This window comes from Mesoplodon mirus (assembly GCF_964341445.2).
Source record: "Mesoplodon mirus genome assembly, chromosome: 18".
In the NCBI taxonomy this organism is placed as follows: domain Eukaryota; kingdom Metazoa; phylum Chordata; class Mammalia; order Artiodactyla; family Ziphiidae; genus Mesoplodon; species Mesoplodon mirus.
Window position 1 is genome coordinate 12,958,936 of NC_138994.1, and position 19,993 is coordinate 12,978,928.

Consider the following 19,993-nt stretch of genomic DNA (forward strand, 5'->3'; position numbering starts at 1 on the left):
GCCCCGTCCCGTTTCCACTGCGCACCGTGCACACGTGGCCCCCGAGGCCCCGTGGGTGGGGGCGGCCCCGGGAGGCGTGGGGCGCGGAAAGGAAGTCGTGGGGCGGGGGTGACGCTGCGCCCCGCCCCGGCGCCCCCCGAGTCCCGGGGCCCCCTGGCGCGCCCCCGCGCAGAGTCCCGGCGTCCGGCGGCGGCGCGCTGCATCACCCCACTGGCGGCGGCGCGCCTGGTCCCGGGGCGCAGCCCTGACGCTCATTGGCCTGGGCGGCGCAGCCAAGCTGTCAGCCCATGTGGCGTGTCCGCGCGGGGACGGCAGCGGTTAAATAGCGCCGGCGCGGGCCTAGAGGGAGCCAGAGAGACGGAAGCGGCCCGGCCTCCCCTCCGCCGCGCGCTCCATCCTCGCTCTCCCTCCGCCGCCCACGCCACCGCCCGCGCCCAGACCAGGTACGAGCGGCCAGGCCGGGCCGGGGTCGGGAGTTGGTTGCCGGGGACCGGAGTCCTGGGGCCGGGCAGGGGCCGGGGCGGGGGTAGTGCGGTCAGGCTCGAGGGGGCGCCGCCGGCCCGCATCTTCCGGCCTTGGGCGCGCGTCGTCCGGGGCGCCAGTGGCGAGGGGTCGCCCCGCACAGCCTGCCCTGGTCTCGGGGTCCGAGCCTCCGGTCTGGATGTTCGAGCCCCACGGGGCGCCCGAGGCCGGGCGGCGAAAGGCCCTCGCGGCATGCCCCAGGCCCGGCGGGGCAGGTGGGCGGATGGCGAGGGGCGGACGCCCAGGAGCGCCGCGAACAGCCATTTTGGTCTTGGGCTGGGCCGGGCGGCTGCGGACCCTCGAGGGCCTGTAGGAGCCCCCGGCCGCCCACAAGGGCCTCGTTTCGGGCCGGGCCGCCGAGCCCCTCCATCCGCGGCGTCCCCCCACCTCCGGGTGCGGGATAGCAGAGTCTCAGCTGACCGGAGGGCCTAAAAAGAAGGGAGGGTGGTGGGTGGAGGAGGCGCGGGGCCCGATGAGGACGGCTTCCCCACCACGTGGGCTCCGTTTGGAGCCCCCGAAGTTCTGGGGGGAGAGCGGCTCCTGCCCCGTACAGCCTCGCGGCGGCGCATGCGAGGCAGTGCACTCTGCAGGGGTCTCCACCCCCTTGCCTAGTCCCGCCGGACTCCGCGTGAATAGCAAGTAGGGGGAGAACAGAGCGGGCGCTTTCTGGAGAAGCAGCCGCTCCGGGAGCTGGTGCCTCTGCGCCGGCAAAGGGCTCTTTATTTAGCGCTGGGGGAGGGGGCTCCCTCTCTGCCGGGACAGCAGGGCACCCAAAGAAGATGCTCTCTCCACTTGCTTGTGCTTTCCCTTGCTCAGAGAGACACGAGGGCCGCTGGTTGGCGAGTCCAGCGGTCATTAGCGCCATGAGGCCCTGGAGCCTTGGCGGAAGTGTGCAGGATCAACCCTGGCCTTGCCCCCTTTCTCAGGGGCTGTACAGGAGCCCCCATCCTGGACCCACAGTCTCAGGGTAGCCTAGGCTCCCTCGTTGGCGCCTTGGGCACCTGGGTCTGGGTGGCCAGGCAGGCTGCGTGGAGGTTGGCAAGCAGGACTCTTGAGGCCTCAACCTGTGCAGGTGTGTGGGTCTGGGTAGCACTTGCCTGGCACCTGATCAGGAGTAGTTCTCCAGGTTGGAGCTCGCTGGAGCAGCCATACAGGCTGGGTCTATCCACTGTGGGGCAGGGACCAATTTTGCCCCAGAGCCCCACCAGGCCTTGGCACTCTCAGTGCCCGAGCCGTTGGCCCCAGCATGGAGGACAGCGTGGGGTGCTGAGTGCAGAGCCGGCCAGTCAGGGTGGGTGCTCCTTCTCACCCCCATGTTTGCCCTTTCTCCTCCGCCTGCTAAATTCCCTTGGCCAGTTCTTAATAGGCTGACGGCCAGGCAGCCCCTTCCTAGGAAGGGTTTGGGCCCTTCTCTGGGTTGGCCCTGCCTGTCTCCCACTGTGAGGCCCCCTCCTGGGACCACTGCAGCAGGGAGTTGCAGCAGGGCCATTTTAGGGTCACCCCAGGCCAGGGCCAATGCCCAGAGAGCCCAACACTGCCAGTGAGAGGTGCAGGCAGGCTGGACCAGAGTGGACACCCCGCCTCCCAACCACCGTACACATACTTCACCCAGGGCATCCGTCCCGGCTGGCACACAGCACAGGAGCTGGCCGTGTGGATCTTTGTTGTGGGGCTTTCTGAGCTGCTGCCCTCAGACCCTTGGGTGGGCCAGGTGGAGAAGGGGGGTCAGGATGCCAGGGCCGGGGGAGCAGCAGCTGGGCCTCCAGTGAGGCTGCAGACTGGCAATGTGGGAGCTGAGGTTGACCAGTGTCCGGGCCCCCACACCACCCTCCCTGCAGAGAGAGCAGCCATGGAGGAGGTGGTGATCGCTGGCATGTCCGGGAAGCTGCCTGAGTCAGAGAACTTGGAGGAGTTCTGGGCCAATCTCATCGGCGGTGTGGACATGGTGACGGATGATGACAGGCGGTGGAAGGCAGGTAAGTGGGCCTGGGTTCTCCTCTCACTGCCACTGGGTACACAGTCTCCAAGCTACCAGGACAGGCCTGCTCTGGCCTGAGCTCCCGTCCCACCTGCAGAGCCAACGGTCACCCGAGGTGACCGCAGGCTCTACCTGCGAGATGGCGCCAGGAGAAGGCTCAGGGCGAGGGAGAAACTGGGACCTCTGGCCAGTGGGCTAGGGACTGAACTCCAGTCCGCAGGAGACTGAGGGCTGGCCCTGGACATGGTGTTTGCCCACTTCACAGATGAGCTAAGTAAGCTGCTAGGGGGCAGATCCAGAGCTAGGCCAGGTGGGTGAGCACCTCCGGCCCCACTGCCCACCACCTGGTCCCTGCAGAGCCTGGCCAGCCACTGCTGGCCCACGTGTCCCAAACTGTCGGATAAGACACCAGGCTCTCCCAGGAAGCTGGTTTGACTCCCTCACGCCCAGTAGGTTCTTCTGCAGAGCGGCTCTACCTGATCTACGGGATGTGAGTCAGTGTGGCGGAGCCTGGCCTGGCCTCAGCCTCTGGGGCCAGTGTCAGGCCAAGCAGGGGGTCTCCAGCCAGGACAGGACAGTGGTGGGTAGGCGGAGGGGGCACTCCCCACCCAGTGCTGTGCTCTAGGACACCACCCATGAGGCTCCCCCTAGGGGCCCCTCTCAGAAGTGGGCCCACCCATCCCGGGGAGCCTGGGCTCCCTGCTGCCACAGGGACGCCACTGTCAGTTACTCGGGGCTGTGAGGTTCCGTGGCTGGCCCCTCCATCTGCGTGTGTTCCACAGGACTGTATGGCCTGCCCCGGCGGTTAGGCAAGCTGAAGGACCTGTCCCGGTTTGACGCCTCCTTCTTCGGGGTCCACCCCAAGCAGGCAAACACAATGGATCCCCAGCTGCGCTTGCTTCTGGAGGTCACCTATGAGGCCATTGTGGACGGAGGTGGGTCATCAGGAGGCTGACAGCCAACCTGGGACTTCTGAGGGCCCCTCCCTGAGGTTCCTGCCGCCCCTCTTGAAAGCATTCCTCCATTTTGCTTCTAAGAGCAACACGTGTTCATGACAAAACATCCAAAACATAGAAGCCATTGAGGGAGCCAAGTCCTGGTCTGGGGCCGATGGGCTGGGGAGGCATGGGCCTTGGGCAGGTCACGTTTCACAGCTGCACACCAGAGGTGTCCCAGGCATGTCCTGATGCCCCAGCTTCCTCACTCCCCATTGCATGGCTGATCTTGGGGGCGAGGGCAGGGTGCCAGGCAGAGTAGGAGGCGAGATCTGGCCCCACGACGCTTGCTCTCCACGCTCTCCTCCGCCAGGTTGTGTCTGGCTTTGGACAAGTGCCTCGAGGCCAGCTGCCCCTTGTCCCGGGGCACAGACTTGTCCCAGGGACACCAGAGACATAGAAGTCCTGCCAGGTGGGAGAGGGGAGGCTGCCATGTGGGTGAGGCCCCTCAGTAGGGGAGCGGTGAGAGCTCAGCTCTGCAGGGGAACCTGGGGCCTGTCTGCTCCCACCTGTGGTTGGCAGGGTGGGTGTCCTGGCCTTGCAGTCTCTTGTCCTGCAGCAGATGCTAAGTAGTCTGTGGGGTTGACACTGAGCCTGACAGGGTCATGGACACGTGCTGCCTGGGGTGGAGTGGAGGGGAGGTGAGAGGACCCTGGTAGGGGAAAGTGGAGACCTTTCCACTGCCCAGGCCGCATCCGGAGACCTTGGATACTGCTCCCCAGGGGCTGGCCAGTGTCCCTCCCTCCTTCCCAAGCCTGGACACTCGGCCTTTGTCTGTCTCTGTCTTCTTATCTTGGCCCGCCCAGGGCAGGCCGCCCTCAGGGCTTACCAGACCCTGCCAGCAACACCAGGGGCCAGGGGAGTAGCCTAGGGACAATGCTGCCCTCTGTCCCCACCTCCGGCTGTCTCTGGCCGCTGCCTGACCCAGAGCCTGGAGCCCCACCTGGCACCCCGCCCGTGCCTGGGCCCCGGTTCCCTGTGACCTGGTTATCCGTTCTCAGCCCTACCTGGGCTGGCCGCCCCACTGTGGCTATGCTCTCTCTTCCCTGGCCCACCTCGTCCCTTCCAGAGTCAGGCTGAGATGGAGCCTCCTCTCACCCAAGCCAGGGAGGCTGAGAGGCGAGGCCTCACCTCCCAGAGCTGGGTGGTGGGCTGGGCGTGTCACAGCACCTAGGGCTGACCTCTGTCTCCTACAGGCATCAACCCAGCTTCCCTTCGTGGGACGAACACCGGTGTCTGGGTGGGTGTGAGCAGTTCTGAGGCCTCAGAGGCTCTGAGTCGAGACCCTGAGACCCTCATGGGCTACAGTATGGTGGGCTGCCAGCGTGCCATGATGGCCAACCGCCTCTCCTTCTTCTTCGACTTCAAAGGTGGGTGCACACACAGCTCCTCTGGGCCTCGGACTGGGGCAGGGTGGGGCCGGACGGCAGCTGAGACCCTTCCAGACTCTGACCTCCCCTCTCCGAGGAGGGCCTGCAGGGGTGAGGTACCGGTGTCATAGGCTCCACATGGAGGGCACCTGCTAAAGCTGCCAGGGCCCCAAGGTTGGGGGAGTCCCACAGCTGCACTGTGCCCTTGCTTGCAGGGCCCAGCGTTGCCCTGGACACAGCCTGCTCCTCCAGCCTGCTGGCCCTGCAGAGCGCCTACCAGGCCATCCGCAGTGGGGAGTGCCCCGCGGCCGTTGTGGGTGGCATCAACATCCTGCTGAAGCCCAACACCTCGGTGCAGTTCATGAAGTTGGGCATGCTCAGCCCTGAGGGCTCCTGCAAGTCCTTCGATGCAGCAGGTGAGGGCGGAGGGCGTGGGAGCACAGGATAGCACCCCCAGCCCCCGTTTCACCCTACACCAGCCCCTGAGCTCTGCCCTGAGCTCCCAGGCCTGAGGTGCCCTCTGCCCCCAGGGGACGGCTACTGCCGCGCGGAGGCTGTGGTGGCCGTCTTGCTGACCAAGAAGTCCCTGGCCCGACGGGTGTACGCCACCATCCTCAACGCCGGCACCAACACTGATGGCTTCAAAGAGCAAGGTGGGAGCGGCCGGGCAGGGTGAGGGCGGGGCTGCAGGCGGTTAGGTGATTGGTGGTGTGCTGAGGCCCGGCCCCGCCCACAGGCGTCACCTTCCCCTCCGGAGAGGTGCAGGAGCAGCTCATCCGCTCCCTGTACGAGTCGGCCGGGCTGACCCCCGAGTCCCTGGAGTATATCGAAGCCCATGGCACTGGCACCAAGGTGAGAGCCCTGCCTGGCCCTGTGCACACCCCATACCCCACGCCGGAGAGGTGCCGGGGTGGAGTCCTGACCTCCCTGGGTCCCCCACAGGTGGGCGACCCCCAGGAGCTGAACAGCATCATGCGGGCCCTGTGTGCCACCCGCCAGGACCCACTGCTGATCGGGTCCACCAAGTCAAACATGGGGCACGCGGAGCCCGCCTCGGGGCTCGCAGCCCTGGTCAAGGTAGGCAGGCGGGTCTGGGGCCATCCTGCCCCTGCCTCCTCAGCTTCCTTCCCCCCGGTCGGGGGAGGATCCCCACAGGCTGTGCTGTGGGGTGTGGGCCACCGAGGCCCAGACAGCAGCGTGCCAGCATGTAGCCATTCCCTGCCCTAGTTCAAGGAGCCAGACATCTTGCCCAGCACTGCTCCACAAGAGACCAAGCCAGAGGTGCAGAAGCAGCGGGGCGGCCCCACCTCTCCAGGGCTGCCCTTCCCCATGGCCTGCTGACCAACTGGTAGCCCAGAGCATCCAGGTCACCGCTGCTCAGGCTCCCTAGTGCTCTGGGCTTCCTGGGCCACTGTAGCCACCTGTCTGCAGCTCTTAGATCGGGACCTGAGGTGGGGTCTGGCTGAGGGACCTTTGTGTCTAGACCCATGGCCATTAGTCCGGAGGTGGCAGGGGCCCTAGGTGAGGCCCAAGGCCGAGAGGGGAAGGGGCCTGCAGCTTGGTCACCAGACCACTGCACTGGGGCTGAGCAAGGTTGGGGGGAAGGAAGTCTGTTGCAGTGGGCAGGGGGCCTCAGAGTGTCCTCAGGAAGGGAAGTACCTGAAGCCCACCCTGAGCAGCAGGGCAGGGAGCCCGGGGCTGGCCACCCCACTGACCATTAGGCACCCATAGGTGCTGCTGTCCCTGGAGCACGGGGTCTGGGCCCCCAACCTGCACTTCCACAGCCCGAACCCCACGATCCCAGCGCTGCAAAACGGGCAGCTGCAGGTAGTGGACCGGCCTTTGCCCATTCTCGGGGGCAATGTGGGCATCAACTCCTTTGGCTTCGGTGGCTCCAACGTGCATGTCATCCTCCGGCCCAACTCCCAGCCGCCCCCGCCGCCTGCCCCGCACTCCGCCCTGCCCCGTCTGCTGCGGGCCAGCGGGCGCACCCTTGAGGCTGTGCAGGGTCTGCTGGAGCAGGGCCTCCAGCACAGCCATGACCTGGCCTTCGTGAGCATGCTCAACGACATCGCGGCCTCCCCCACGGCCACCATGCCCTTTCGTGGCTACGCTGTGCTGGGCGGCCAGGGCGGCGACCAGGAGGTGCACCAGGTGCCAGCTGGCAAGCGCCCACTCTGGTTCATCTGCTCCGGTGAGCCCCCAGCTCCCCAGGTTGTCCCCGAGGGCAGTGGGGGCAGGGCTGCGCAGCCCTGCCCTGACGCCTCTCACTGGGACAGGGATGGGCGCACAGTGGCGCGGGATGGGGCTGAGCCTCATGCGCCTGGGCAGCTTCCGCGACTCCATCCTGCGCTCAGACAAGGCCGTGAAGCCTTTGGGACTGCAGGTGTCGGACCTGTTGCTGAGCACAGATGAGACCACCTTTGATGACACCGTCCAGTCCTTCGTGAGCCTCACTGCCATCCAGGTGCACCCCTGGGGTCTGGGGTGAGCGGGCTGGCAGGGCGGTCAGCCTGGCGTCCCCGGGACTGGCGTGACGCACCCTGTTCCCCCAGATTGCCCTCATAGACCTGCTGACCTCCATGGGCCTGCGGCCTGACGGCATCATTGGGCACTCCCTGGGCGAGGTGGCCTGCGGCTACGCCGACGGCTGCCTCTCTCAGGAGGAGGCTGTCCTGGCTGCCTACTGGAGGGCCCAGTGCATCAAGGAGGCCAACATCCCGCCCGGGGCCATGGCAGCTGTGGGTAGGTGTTGCCCTGTGCTCCCCCATCCCACTCCACCCATGGGCCTGAGGGTCTCCGTGGGAGGGGACGTCTACGCTGGCACCTTCGACATTGGTGCTGGGCAGAGGCAACGTTCTGGGGTGACTCGCTGGCCACCGTCCTCCTCACTTCAGGGTGAGAGCGACCCTGACAGCCTGCTCCCGTGTGCCCTGTATGGCCTCCCTGAGCCTGATGGCCTTGGCACTCAGCACACTTGCCCATGGGCATCAGTAGAGGCCAGCATGATTTTCCCATGAGCCTGAGCTAAACCCCTGGGGGGCTGCAGGGGAAGGAGTGGGCCTGTTCGCACTTCGGGCAGGCAAGGCTGGGGACGGGAGGACACCCGAGAAAGCCTGAGGGACTGGCAGGAGAGTGAGGCCAAGGTCCTCTGTGGTTGGTCAGACGTAGGAGCCTTTGGCGTCAATACTGAGCCGAAACTGGCTCCCGCCTGTGGGGTAGCGTTAACGACACCCCTGCCTGAGATCAGATGGCAGGGGTGAAAGTGCCTCGTAAAGGTGCCGCTCTGCAGCTGTCATCACCGCCTCTGTCGTTAGGGCCACCCCGGCAACATCTTCCTCCCCCTGGGGAGGGGCCGAGTGAGGGTGCCGGCTCCCTGTGGCCACCGTCTGAGGCTGTCTCTGCCCCCAGGCTTGTCCTGGGAAGAGTGTAAGCGGCGCTGCCCCCCTGGTATCGTGCCTGCCTGCCATAACTCCCAGGACTCTGTGACCATCTCCGGACCTCAGGTGGGCACTGGGAGGCGAGGCCTCATCCCCAAGTCCCCTCCTATCCCTCAGGGTGAGCTTTGCATGGGGAGCCGGGCACAGGCCTAGGACTGCTCGTCCAGCGCCCCTGCCCCCTCCCCGCCCCCACCCCAGGCCGCAATGTCCGAGTTCGTGCAGCAGCTGAAGCAGGAGGGTGTGTTTGCCAAGGAGGTGCGGACAGGTGGCATAGCGTTCCACTCCTACTTCATGGACTCCATCGCCCCTGCACTGCTGCAGGCACTCAAGAAGGTGGGTTGCTGCCCCACGGGTTGCCTGGCAGGGGCCTCCTGGAGGACGGGCGGGCAGGCGGCCCCAAGCTCCCTCACACCGACCCAGCCTGGCCATGTGCGCAGGTGATCCGGGAGCCACGGCCCCGCTCCGCGTGCTGGCTCAGCACCTCCATCCCCGAGGCCCAGTGGCAGGGCCGCCTGGCCCGCACGTTCTCAGCTGAGTATAACGTTAACAACTTGGTGAGCCCCGTGCTGTTCCAGGAGGCACTGAGGCACGTGCCTGAGCACGCCGTGGTGCTGGAGATCGCCCCGCATGCCCTGCTGCAGGTGCGCGCTGGGCGGGCAGGATGGTCAGGTCCGGGAGGGATGGCGGTCGGGGGCATGGCAGGGAGGCAGGCTGGCTGGGCTCCGTGTGGCCTTGTGGGAGTGGGTGGGAGCTAGTCAGAGGGAGGCCCAGCCTGTCTCTGCCTCTCAGGCCATCCTGAAGAGAGGCCTCAAGTCCAGCTGCACCATCGTCCCGCTGATGAAGAAGGACCACAGGGACAACCTGGAGTTCTTCCTCAGCAACGTGGGCAGGCTCCACCTGATGGGGTGCGTCCCCTCGCCCTGCTTGACCCTGGGAGCCCCTCAGCCACAGGCTGGCCTTGAGATCGTCCCCAGGAAGCGGGCTTGTGGGTGCTGGGCCACCGTTACACCCTCACTGCGGCCCCCACCCCACCCCGTCTCGGTCATCCCTGGGGTCTTAGGGGAGAACGGTTGGCAGTGGGTATAGCAGGGTGGTCCTGGGGACAAGTGTGCTGCTCACATCTTCCCTCTCCACCCTCCAGCATTGACATCAACCCCAACGGTCTGTTCCCACCCGTGGAGTTCCCGGCTCCCCGGGGGACCCCCCTCATTTCCCCCCACATCAAGTGGGACCACAGCCAGACTTGGGATGTGCCCGCCGTGGAGGACTTCCCCAGCGGCTCCAGCTGCTCCTCTGTCACTGTCTATAAGATCGGTGAGTGAGGTGCGGGCAGGAGGGGGGCGGCTCCTTCCTCCCGGTCACTGGCACTAAGGCCCATGCCCCACAGATGCCAGCCCTGAGACCCCCGACCACTACCTGTTGGATCACTGCATCGACGGCCGCGTAATTTTCCCCGCCACTGGCTACCTATTCCTGGTCTGGAAGACGCTGGCACGAGCCCTGGACCAAAACATGGAGCAGGTGCCTGTGGTGTTCGAGGACGTGACGCTACACCAGGCCACCATCCTGCCCAAGACAGGTGAGGCAGGCGGCCTCGGGATGCGGGGCGGGAGTGCTGCCTGCTGACCCCTGCTGCTGACCTCTGACCCTGCTGCCTGCAGGGACCGTGCCCCTGGAAGTGCGGCTTCTGGAGGCTTCGTGCACCTTCGAGGTGTCTGAGAACGGCAACCTGATCGTGAGCGGTGAGCAGGGGCACCCACCCAGGCTGCAGAGTCCCTGGTGGGGGTCTCTGGGTGGACCCTGGCTGCCAGCTCAGCCCGGCCCTGCCCTCAGGCCCTTCTGCCACCCCCGCCCACAGGGCAGATACACCAGTGGAAGGACCCCGACCCCAGGCTCTTTGACAACCAGTATGGCACGGACGCCACACCTGTAGACCCCACTGCTGCGTTCCACCTGAGCCAGAGCGACGTGTACAAGGAGCTGCGGCTGCGGGGCTACAACTACGGCCCCCACTTCCAGGGCATCCTCGAGGCCAACCTCGAAGGTGGGTGCAAGAGGGCCCCACTTTATGCTGAGGAACGTGCTTTGGGGCTAACTCCTGCTGCCCGGAGTTAGATGCCCAAGCCGGGTGAAGGGAGGGCAGTTGTGGGTGTGAGGGGGCCGCATGGAGGAGAGGGCCCACTGGGGGAGAGATCCAACCTGGCCGAGCTGACGGTCCCTCCACCCCAGGTAACACAGGCCGGCTGCTGTGGAAGGACAACTGGGTGACCTTCCTGGACACCATGCTGCAGATGTCCATCCTGGTCCCGGGCCACCGCAACCTGCGCCTGCCCACGCGCATCACCGCCATCCACATCGACCCCACCACCCACCGGCAGAAGCTGTACGCGCTGCAAGGCGAGACACAAGGTAGCCCTGCCCCGGCCCCGCACACTTGTGTCCCTGCGCCAGGCACTGCCCGCACTTACCTAGCATGTCCCCGCAGTGGCCGACGTGGTAGTGAACAGGTGTCTGAACAGCACAGTGGCCGGCAGCGTCCACATCTCGAGGCTCCATGCCTCGGTGGCCCCTCGGCGACAGCAGGAGCAGCTGGCACCCATCCTGGAGAAGTTCTGCTTCACACCGCACGTGGAGAGCGGGTGCCTGGCTGGGAGCCTGGCCCTGCAGGAGGAGCTGCAGCTGTGCAGGGGTGAGGCCTGCGCCCACCCCCTTCATCCCGGGCTCCAGCTCCCAGTTCCTGTGCCCAGTCTGGCAAAGGGGAGCTCATCACCTCCCCTCATCGCCCCGTCACAGCCCCTCCTTCATGTGGAGCCCGAATCTGCCTTCCCCTCGTGAGTGCCCCCAGGCCTGGCTCCCCCCGCCCAGAGCTGATGTCTTCAGAGGAGGCCTAGCACACACAGGCGACAGATTTGTCCCCTCCTGTCTGTGCCCCCAGCCAGCCGTATAGGCGTAGCGCCATGAGACAGCTCTGCGCACAGGGCTCACACCCAAGCTGACGGGTGGGGGGAGCTGGGGAGGGGCAGCAGGGGCGTCAAGGCACTGAACCCGCCCTCTGGAGAGCCCACCCTCTGTGGGGCTCACACCTGGGTGGGAGGCAGGGCAGCCCTTCACCCCCCCGTGGTCCCGAGGGTTGATGCCCGTTTCTAGCCCTGGAGGACTGGACTGCCCGCTCCGTCCCCCTATTTGCTGTCAGTGGGCAGAGCCGGGCGGTGGGTCCTGCTTACCTCCGAGTCCCTGCTCCAGGCAGACACCAATTGCTCGGGGACCTTCAGGAACCCCAGCCCAGCGGAGGCTCTTCCCTAGCACCCGTCTGTCTCCTCCCCAGGGCTGGCACAGGCACTGCAGACAAAGGTGGCCCAGCAGGGGATGAAGATGGTGGTGCCCGGGCTGGACAGTGCCCAGGCTCCCCGAGAGGCCCCGCAGCAGGGCCTGCCTCGGCTGCTGGCCGCCGCCTGCCAACTGCAACTCAATGGGAACCTACAGCAGGAACTGGGCCAGGTCCTGGCCCAGGAGAGGCCCCTGCTGTGTGACGACCCCCTGCTCAGCGGCCTCCTCGACTCCCCAGCACTCAAGGCGTGCGTGGACACCGCCCTGGAGAATATGGCCAGCCTCAGGATGAGGGTGGTGGAGGTGGGTGCCGAGCGCAGAGGCAGACACTGTGCATATGGACCCAGACGCGGGCAGCCCCAAACATCAGGAGGGCTGGGGCCCTTCTGACGCGAGGTCACCCAACTTGCCATGGTGCTGAGGCCGCCCACACACTGAAGGGGAAGGGGCATAGAGAAGGGACTGGAGGTGGGCTCTGCGGGTGCTGTGGACAGGGCAGCGCTGGCCAGTGGCCTCAGCGGAGTTGGTGGGTGGGTCTTTCTGGTAGACACCCAGCTGAGGGGGTGGGTGCGCCTGCCCCGTGGCAGCTGATCCAAGAAGCTGTTCCACCCCAGGTGCTGGCTGGTGACGGCCGACTGTACTCCCGCATCCCGGCGCTCCTCAACACCCAGCCCCTGATACAGATGGACTACATAGCCACTGACCGCCACCCCCAGGCCCTGGAGGCTGCCCAAGCCAAGCTGCAGCAGCTCGACCTCACCCAGGGCCAGTGGGACCCTGTGGACCCGGCCCCCAGCAGCCTGGGCAGGGCTGACCTCCTAGTGTGCAACTGTGCCCTGGCCACCCTTGGTGACCCGGCCACGGCCATCGGCAACATGGCGGCTACCCTGAAGGAGGGAGGCTTCCTGCTGCTGCACACGCTGCTCGGAGGTTACTCCTTGGGGGAGACTGTGGCCTTTCTCACCTGCTCTGAGCCACATCAAGGGGGGCAGCACCTCCTGAGCCAGGTGCGGGGCGGGGCCGGGATGGGGAGGGGCTGGGAGCCCAGGAGGCTGCCGAGCACTGACCCCCCCCAACGCACAGGACGAGTGGGAGAGCCTATTTACCGGGGCATCCCTGCACCTGGTGGCCCTGAAGAGGTCCTTCTACGGCTCTGTGCTCTTCTTGTGCCGCCGGCCGGCCCCGCAGAACAGCCCAGTCTTCCTGTCCGTGGAGGACGCCAGCTTTGGATGGGTCAACTCACTGAAGGTCAGTCGCTCCCAGCCCTGGCCAGGCCTGGCTGACGCAGCTCCAATGCGGGGGTCTGGGTAGCCCCCAGAAGCCAACCCCTCCCTCGTTCTACAGAACATCCTGGCTGACTCCTCGTCCCGGCCCGTGTGGCTCATGGCCGTTGGCTGCACCACCTCAGGTGTCGTGGGCATGGTGAACTGTCTCCGAAAAGAGCCCGGTGGGCACCAGATTCGGTGAGATGCCCGCTGAGCTGCATGCCCCTTGCTCCTCCCCTCCAAAACCCCCCCCCCCAGCTTCCCCTCACCTGTCTGGCTGCCCATAGGTGCGTCCTGGTGTCCAACCTCAGTAGCAAGTCCCCCATCCCTGAGATGGACCCAAACTCCTTGGAGCTGCAGAAGGTGCTACAGGGGGACCTGGTGATGAACGTCTACCGGGACGGGGCCTGGGGGGCATTCCGCCACTTCCCACTGGAAAAGGGTGAGCCCCCAATGTGCCACCCTGCCCCCCCCAGGCTCCTCACCTCGCAGCTGGGTGGGCTGAGAAGGAGAGGGCAGGGGGACCCTGGCTGGAAGCCCCGCCCAGCCCAGGGCTGCGTGTGACCCTGTGGCAGCTCCACTCTCTGTCACCCACAGACCGGCCAGAGGAGCAGACAGAGCATGCCTTCGTAAACATCCTCACCCGCGGGGACCTCTCTTCCGTCCGCTGGGTCTGCTCTCCTCTGCGCCACGCCCAGCCCACTGGCCCTGGCGTCCAGCTCTGCACCATCTATTATGCCTCCCTCAATTTCCGAGACGTCATGCTGGCCACGGGCAAGCTGTCCCCCGATGCCATCCCAGGTACAGGCAGCACACGGTGGGGGGACCAGAACAAAGACCTGGGGGGCCAGGACCTGGGAAGGGGGGGTCCTCACCCCGAAATGCTCAGAAACCTGGGAGGCTCCTCGAACCCAAGCTCACACACTGGGGTCCTCCTGGAGAGGTAAGGGGCTCACCCACCATCTGCCCCCAGGAAAATGGGTCACTCGAGACTGCATGCTGGGCATGGAGTTCTCCGGCCGAGATGCCAGAGGCAAGCGTGTGATGGGGCTGGTGCCCGCCGAAGGCCTGGCCACCTCCATTCTGGTGTCTCAGGACTTCCTGTGGGACGTGCCTTCCAACTGGTGAGTCGGTCAGAGCTGTGACCTGGGGCCCAACATGGATGTGGCCAGGGGTCAGGCCCGAGCTGATCCCTGTGCTGTGCCCATAGGACCCTGGAAGAGGCAGCTTCAGTGCCCGTCGTCTATACCACAGCCTATTACGCGTTGGTAGTACGCGGACGCATGCAGCCTGGGGAGACAGTGCTCATCCACTCGGGCTCGGGCGGTGTGGGTCAGGCCGCCATCGCCATCGCTCTCAGCCTGGGCTGCCGCGTCTTCACCACTGTGGGTAAGCCTACAGCCCTTCCCAGAGCCCAGGACTGCCCCTCCAACGCCTAAAGCCCAGACTTACCAGCAGCGTCTCTCCCCACCAGGGTCAGCTGAAAAGCGGGCATACCTCCAGGCCAGGTTCCCACAGCTTAACGAAGCCAGCTTTGCCAACTCCCGGGACACGTCCTTCGAGCAGCACGTGCTTTGGCACACGGCCGGGAAGGGTGAGTGGCTCCCGTCACTAGCCAACCGCCATCCACCCGTATTCTCAGCCCCCTCTTCCTCCCATCCCCACCTCTCCGGCCAAGCTGGAGTAGACACCGGCCCAGGCAGGGACAGGGTCTGGCCTTCCGGACTTTTGCCGCGTTGGCTGGGCAGTTGTCTTGACTGTGAGGACCCCTCTTGCCCCCCGACCCCAAGGTGTTGACCTCGTCCTGAATTCCCTGGCGGAAGAGAAGCTGCAGGCCAGCGTGCGGTGCCTGGCCCAGCATGGTCGATTCCTGGAAATTGGCAAATTTGACCTTTCCAACAACCACCCCCTGGGTGAGGCTGGGCATCAGGCTGGGTGGGCAGGGGGCTCTTGGGCAGAGCGGGGGTCCACAGGGTGGGCTGTCAGCTGAGTGGTGAGGCCGCCACCTGCCCACCTGTCCAGGCATGGCCATCTTCCTGAAGAACGTGACTTTCCACGGGATCCTGCTGGACGCAATCTTTGATGGAGACAGCGCCACCTGGCGGGAGGTGTCGGCGCTGCTGCAGGCGGGCATCCGGGACGGCGTGGTGCAGCCCCTCAAGTGCACCGTGTTCCCCAAGACCCAGGTGGAGGACGCCTTCCGCTACATGGCCCAGGGCAAACATATCGGCAAAGTGGTCCTCCAGGTGAGTAGGGGACCCCAGGCACCCCCAGCTCCGGCCCCTGCCGGCAGTGTGTGGACAGCGGTGCTACTTGGGCTGCAGGTACGCGAGGAGGAGCAGGAGGCGGTGCTGCAAGGGACCAAGCCCGCCCTGACGGCGGCCTTGTCCAAGACCTACTGCCCAGCCCACAAGACCTACATCATCACAGGGGGCCTGGGTGGCTTCGGCCTAGAGCTGTCCCAGTGGCTCATGCTGCGAGGGGCCCAGAAGCTGGTGCTGACCTCCCGCTCCGGGATCCGCACAGGTGACTGGCCCCGGGGAGCACGAGGGTGGGGCAGTGGGAGAGGCCTCTGTCAGCTCCCCCTCCTGCTGCTCTCCGGGCGCCTGGGCTTAGGGCCAGAGCCCTGATTTGCCCATCCCCACTGTCTGTGTCCCGCAGGCTACCAGGCCAGGCAGGTCCGTGAGTGGAGACGCCAGGGTGTGCAGGTCCTGGTGTCCACCAGCGACGCCAGCTCGCTGGATGGTGCCCGGAGCCTTATCACTGAGGCCACCCAGCTTGGGCCTGTAGGCGGCGTCTTCAACCTGGCCATGGTGAGGACGGCTCTAAAGGGGCTGGAGCCAGCTGCCCAGGGAAGCCCCCCACCCCAAGTAAGCCCTCCAAAGCCCTGGGGCAAAGGCAGGTGCTAAGATCCCCTCACCCCAGGTCCTGAGAGACGCCATGCTGGAGAACCAGACCCCTGAGTTCTTCCAGGACGTCAACAAACCCAAGTACAGTGGCACCCTGAACTTGGACAGGTGGGCTCCTCCCTTCTCTCTCTCCTTCTCCCAGCCCTCCCCTGCACGGCCCTCACACTGCTGTCCAGAGACCAGGCCACAGGCCTCTGCCGGGGTCTGAACCAAGGGTCCAGGGCAGTGGAGGCGGTTTGGCAGGCGAGCCAGGGATCCTGGGCGTGTCGGCCGGTGGGCTGGGGAGGCCGGCTGGGGGTGACTCAAGAACCCACAGGGTGACCCGGGAGGCATGCCCCGAGCTGGACTACTTCGTGGTCTTCTCCTCGGTGAGCTGCGGGCGTGGCAACGCCAGCCAGACCAACTACGGGTTCGCCAACTCCGCCATGGAGCGCATATGTGAGAAGCGCCGGCATGACGGCCTCCCAGGTGGGCCCGCCCGCCCCTCCTCCTCCACTCCTGCGGTGCCACCCTCACTCGTGCCCCTTCTCACCCCAGCCCCCCACCCTCCCTCACCTGCAGGCCTCGCCGTGCAGTGGGGCGCAATTGGCGATGTGGGCGTCGTGCTGGAGACCATGGGTACCAACGACATAGTCATTGGCGGGACGCTGCCCCAACGCATCGTCTCCTGCTTGGAGGTGCTGGACCTCTTCCTGAACCAGCCCCACCCCGTCCTGAGCAGCTTTGTGCTGGCGGAGAAGAAGGCCGCAGCCCATGGTGACGGCAGCAGCCAGCAGGACCTGGTGAAGGCTGTGGCTCACATCCTGGGTGAGGGAGCACCCTGCACCCCCCGACTGGCAGACACTCAGCTCCCCTGAGTCTGGTCTCCCTGGCTGCAGAAGGGGGCATGCCGGCTTGCTCGTGGAGGGAGAGACACAGGTGGTCTGTGCAGAGCTGGGTGGGTGCTGTGTGCCATGACCATAGTGGTGATGGTTTGGGAAGACCCAGCCATAAGGGTACAGGACCCACCAAGGCCCATCCCCCATTGCCAACTGAGCGCCTCTCCCCAGGCATCCGTGACTTGGCCACTGTCAACTTGGACAGCTCACTGGCAGACCTGGGCCTAGACTCACTCATGGGCGTGGAGGTGCGCCAGATGCTGGAGCGAGAGCATGACCGGGTGCTGTCCATGCGGGAAATCCAGCAGCTCACACTCCGGAAGCTTCAGGAACTTTCCTCGCAGGCTGGCACAGCTGATGGTAGGTGTGGAGGGGTGGTATCCCCGAAGCAGCACAGGTCCTCTCAGTGCTGCTGGCCTGTGAGCAGCCTGGACCCACCCCCGCCACCCAGGTCAGGGCTCGTCCATCTGGCCCCATCCTGAGAGCCCTCAGTGGGAGCCCAGTGCCCCCACCCACCTCCTGCCCTAGCCACCAGCAGCCCCAGTCAGGTGTGTGCGTGTATACGTGTGCATGCTGGGGGATTGTAGCAGGGGACCCCATGTGGCCCCGGCCCTCCCTGGCATCTGCCCCTCTTCACAGAGCTGGTGGCCCCCACACCCAAAGAGGACAGCCCTGCCCGGCAGCAGGCCCAGCTGAACCTGAGCACCCTGCTGGTGAACCCTGAGGGCCCGACCTTGACTCCACTCAACTCTGTGCAGAGCTCCGAGCGGCCCCTATTCCTGGTGCACCCCATCGAGGGCTCCATCACGGTGTTCCACAGCCTGGCTGCCAAGCTCAGCATTCCCACCTACGGCCTGCAGTGCACGGGAGGTGTGTCAGGGTCCTGCGGGGCTGTCCCCACAGCGGTCCTCCTCCGTCCTCCAGTGGGTTGGGGGTGACATGCATGTCCAGAAAAGGGCTAAGCCTCGTGCTGTCCCTGCAGCTGCACCCCTGGACAGCATCCAGAGCCTGGCCGCCTACTACATCGAGTGCATCAGGCAGGTGCAGCCAGAGGGGCCCTACCGCATCGCTGGCTACTCCTATGGGGCCTGCGTGGCCTTCGAGATGTGCTCACAGCTGCAGGCACAGCAGAGCGCCGGCCCCACGAACAATAGCCTCTTCCTGTTCGATGGCTCGCACACCTACGTGCTGGCCTACACGCAGGTGAGGGTGGCAACGGCGCCCCTGGGGCCAGGTCTGGAGTCCCAGCCCCTTGTGCCGCCACTGCAGCAGCCCCTCCTCCCTTTGCAGAGCTATCGCGCCAAGATGACCCCTGGCTGTGAGGCCGAGGCCGAGGCCGAGGCCATGTGCTTCTTTGTACAGCAGTTCACTGACGCCGAGCACAGCAGGGTGAGTCTGCAGATGCCGCGTGGCTGGGCCTCCTGACACCCCTGCCCCCCCCCATTCCTGTGCCTGGCGCCACTCACTGTCCTGTCCTCCAGGTGCTGGAGGCACTACTGCCCCTCGAGGGCCTGGAGGAGCGCGTGGCGGCCGCTGTGGAGCTGATCGCACAGAGCCACGCGGGCCTGGACCGCCATGCAGTCCGCTTCGCTGCGCGCTCCTTCTACCAAAAGCTGCGGGCGGCCGAGAAGTACACGCCTCAGGCCACCTACCATGGCAACGTGACACTGCTGCGCGCCAAGACAGGTGGCACCTATGGCGAGGACCTGGGCGCTGACTACAACCTCTCCCAGGTGTGCGACGGCAAGGTGTCCGTGCATGTCATTGAGGGTGACCACCGCACGCTGCTGGAGGGCAGCGGCCTGGAATCCATCCTCAGCATCATCCACAGCTCCCTGGCCGAACCACGTGTCAGCGTGCGGGAGGGCTAGGCCAGAGGGTTCCACATATGGGACCCATCCCGCCGGCCCCCGCACCCCACGTGCAGCCACCAGTAGGACCAGCGCCCTCCCCTCTCCCATCCCCCCACCCCGGCTGCCCTGGGCGCGGGGCTGGGACCCGCGCCGCCGACTCGGAGACCTGCCCGGTCTGTGAAGAGTCGGTCGAGCCGCCAGCCAGGCCGAGCTTCCTGGATCGCGCGGGCTCTGCCACGCGGGTCCATTTGTCGTTTCTCCGTTTGGATTCTCCTATTTATTGGGTCGCCAGGGAGACGCCGGTTGGTCCACCTGTGAGGCCGGCGTGCGGGAGCCGGGCCGGGGCCCCATGATGCCGGCAGTGGAGCGGAGCAGCCCCGGGCACTGGGCACCCACCCTATTCGTCTGTGTTCATTTTTCAAGAAACAACATTCAAACTGCTGCTTGGATTTTGAAATTTACTGTAATTGTCTGTGTAAAGAACCATGTCTGGACCCTGTTTCATTTTTACACCAACCTGGTAGAAATGTTGTCTTCTCTGGAGCCTCCCCACGATTAAACCACACGTGCCCTCTGGCCTCTGGGCATCCGTTCTTCCCTCCTCCCTGCCCAGCCCTGTGAGCCTGCGCTGTCCTGGCCAAGTCCTGGTGGCCTGGAGAGGACCACCCTCTGCTCCCTGCAGGAGGGAGGGGGCAACGCCTGGCTCCTGAAAGCAGGCTGGACACCTTGAGGCAGGGGCCCCTCTATCAGGGAAGCTTGACCAGGAGGAGACAGGTATGCAGTCTGATAATCCACTGGCATAATTGTGGGGTACCCCCTAGGGTACCCTTGCCAGATTTCCTTATCCCTCAGGGAAACCTCAGGTTTTCTCTCCTGGGCCTCAACTGAGTGGAGGATGCCCACCCACATTATTGAGAGTAAACTTTATTTGAAGTCACCTGATCATAGACGTGAAGCACACGGACCAAAAACCTTCACAGCAACGCCTAGGTGAGTGTTTGCTTAACTGGCCTAGTCCAGTGGAAGACTGATCGTCACACAGGTTTAGGCAGAAGGAATGAAGGCTGCATGGAATGGACGCACTGGGCTGGAAGCTTCTGGGCCAACAGCAGAGGTGAGCTGGAGCAGGGAGAGAGGTGGGCCCTGCAATGGGCCAGGACTGAATCTGGGGCCGGGGGAGCAGGCTCACTGCTAGACTTCTAGAAGGATGTGTTGAACCCAGAACATCCAGGGGCCCTTATATGTTCCTCAGAAAGTTCAACATAGAATTACCATGTGAGCCAGTACTTCCACTCCTAGGTATAACTCAAAAGAATTGGAAACGGACTCGGATACTTGTACACCAATGCTCATAACAAGCAGTGTTACTCGTCTGCAACAGCCGAAAGGTGGAAATAATCCACGAGTCTGTGAACAGATGAATGAATATACAAATGTGGTCTACCCACATAATGGA

The 19,993-nt window shown here is 65.3% G+C and overlaps 1 protein-coding gene across 2 annotated transcripts; it reads left to right on the plus strand.

Moving 5' to 3' along the window:
• The first annotated feature begins 149 nt into the window (after positions 1–149).
• FASN (fatty acid synthase) lies at positions 150–19,113 on the plus strand. 2 transcript variants are annotated; one of them, XM_082602992.1, is made up of 42 exons: positions 150–443; positions 2,361–2,498; positions 3,283–3,435; positions 4,692–4,865; positions 5,081–5,281; positions 5,396–5,518; positions 5,602–5,717; positions 5,808–5,942; positions 6,597–7,059; positions 7,145–7,332; positions 7,421–7,610; positions 8,277–8,371; positions 8,504–8,638; positions 8,743–8,946; positions 9,095–9,210; positions 9,447–9,619; positions 9,693–9,884; positions 9,967–10,047; positions 10,164–10,349; positions 10,535–10,714; positions 10,791–10,994; positions 11,631–11,935; positions 12,247–12,639; positions 12,716–12,880; positions 12,977–13,095; positions 13,185–13,339; positions 13,495–13,698; positions 13,871–14,021; positions 14,108–14,286; positions 14,372–14,491; positions 14,688–14,810; positions 14,920–15,143; positions 15,222–15,423; positions 15,559–15,710; positions 15,823–15,914; positions 16,123–16,274; positions 16,368–16,613; positions 16,856–17,044; positions 17,324–17,554; positions 17,667–17,887; positions 17,975–18,073; positions 18,166–19,113. In XM_082602992.1, the coding sequence occupies exons 2-42, from the start codon at positions 2,372–2,374 to the stop codon at positions 18,553–18,555; spliced, it is 7,548 nt and encodes a 2,515-aa protein (XP_082459118.1). In that variant the 5' UTR covers positions 150–443; positions 2,361–2,371; the 3' UTR covers positions 18,556–19,113. The 2 variants fall into 2 exon arrangements, with proteins under 2 accessions (XP_082459118.1, XP_082459119.1); XM_082602993.1 differs by lacking the exon at positions 150–443 and having other exon boundaries at positions 2,343–2,498.
• Positions 19,114–19,993: the final 880 nt, after the last annotated feature.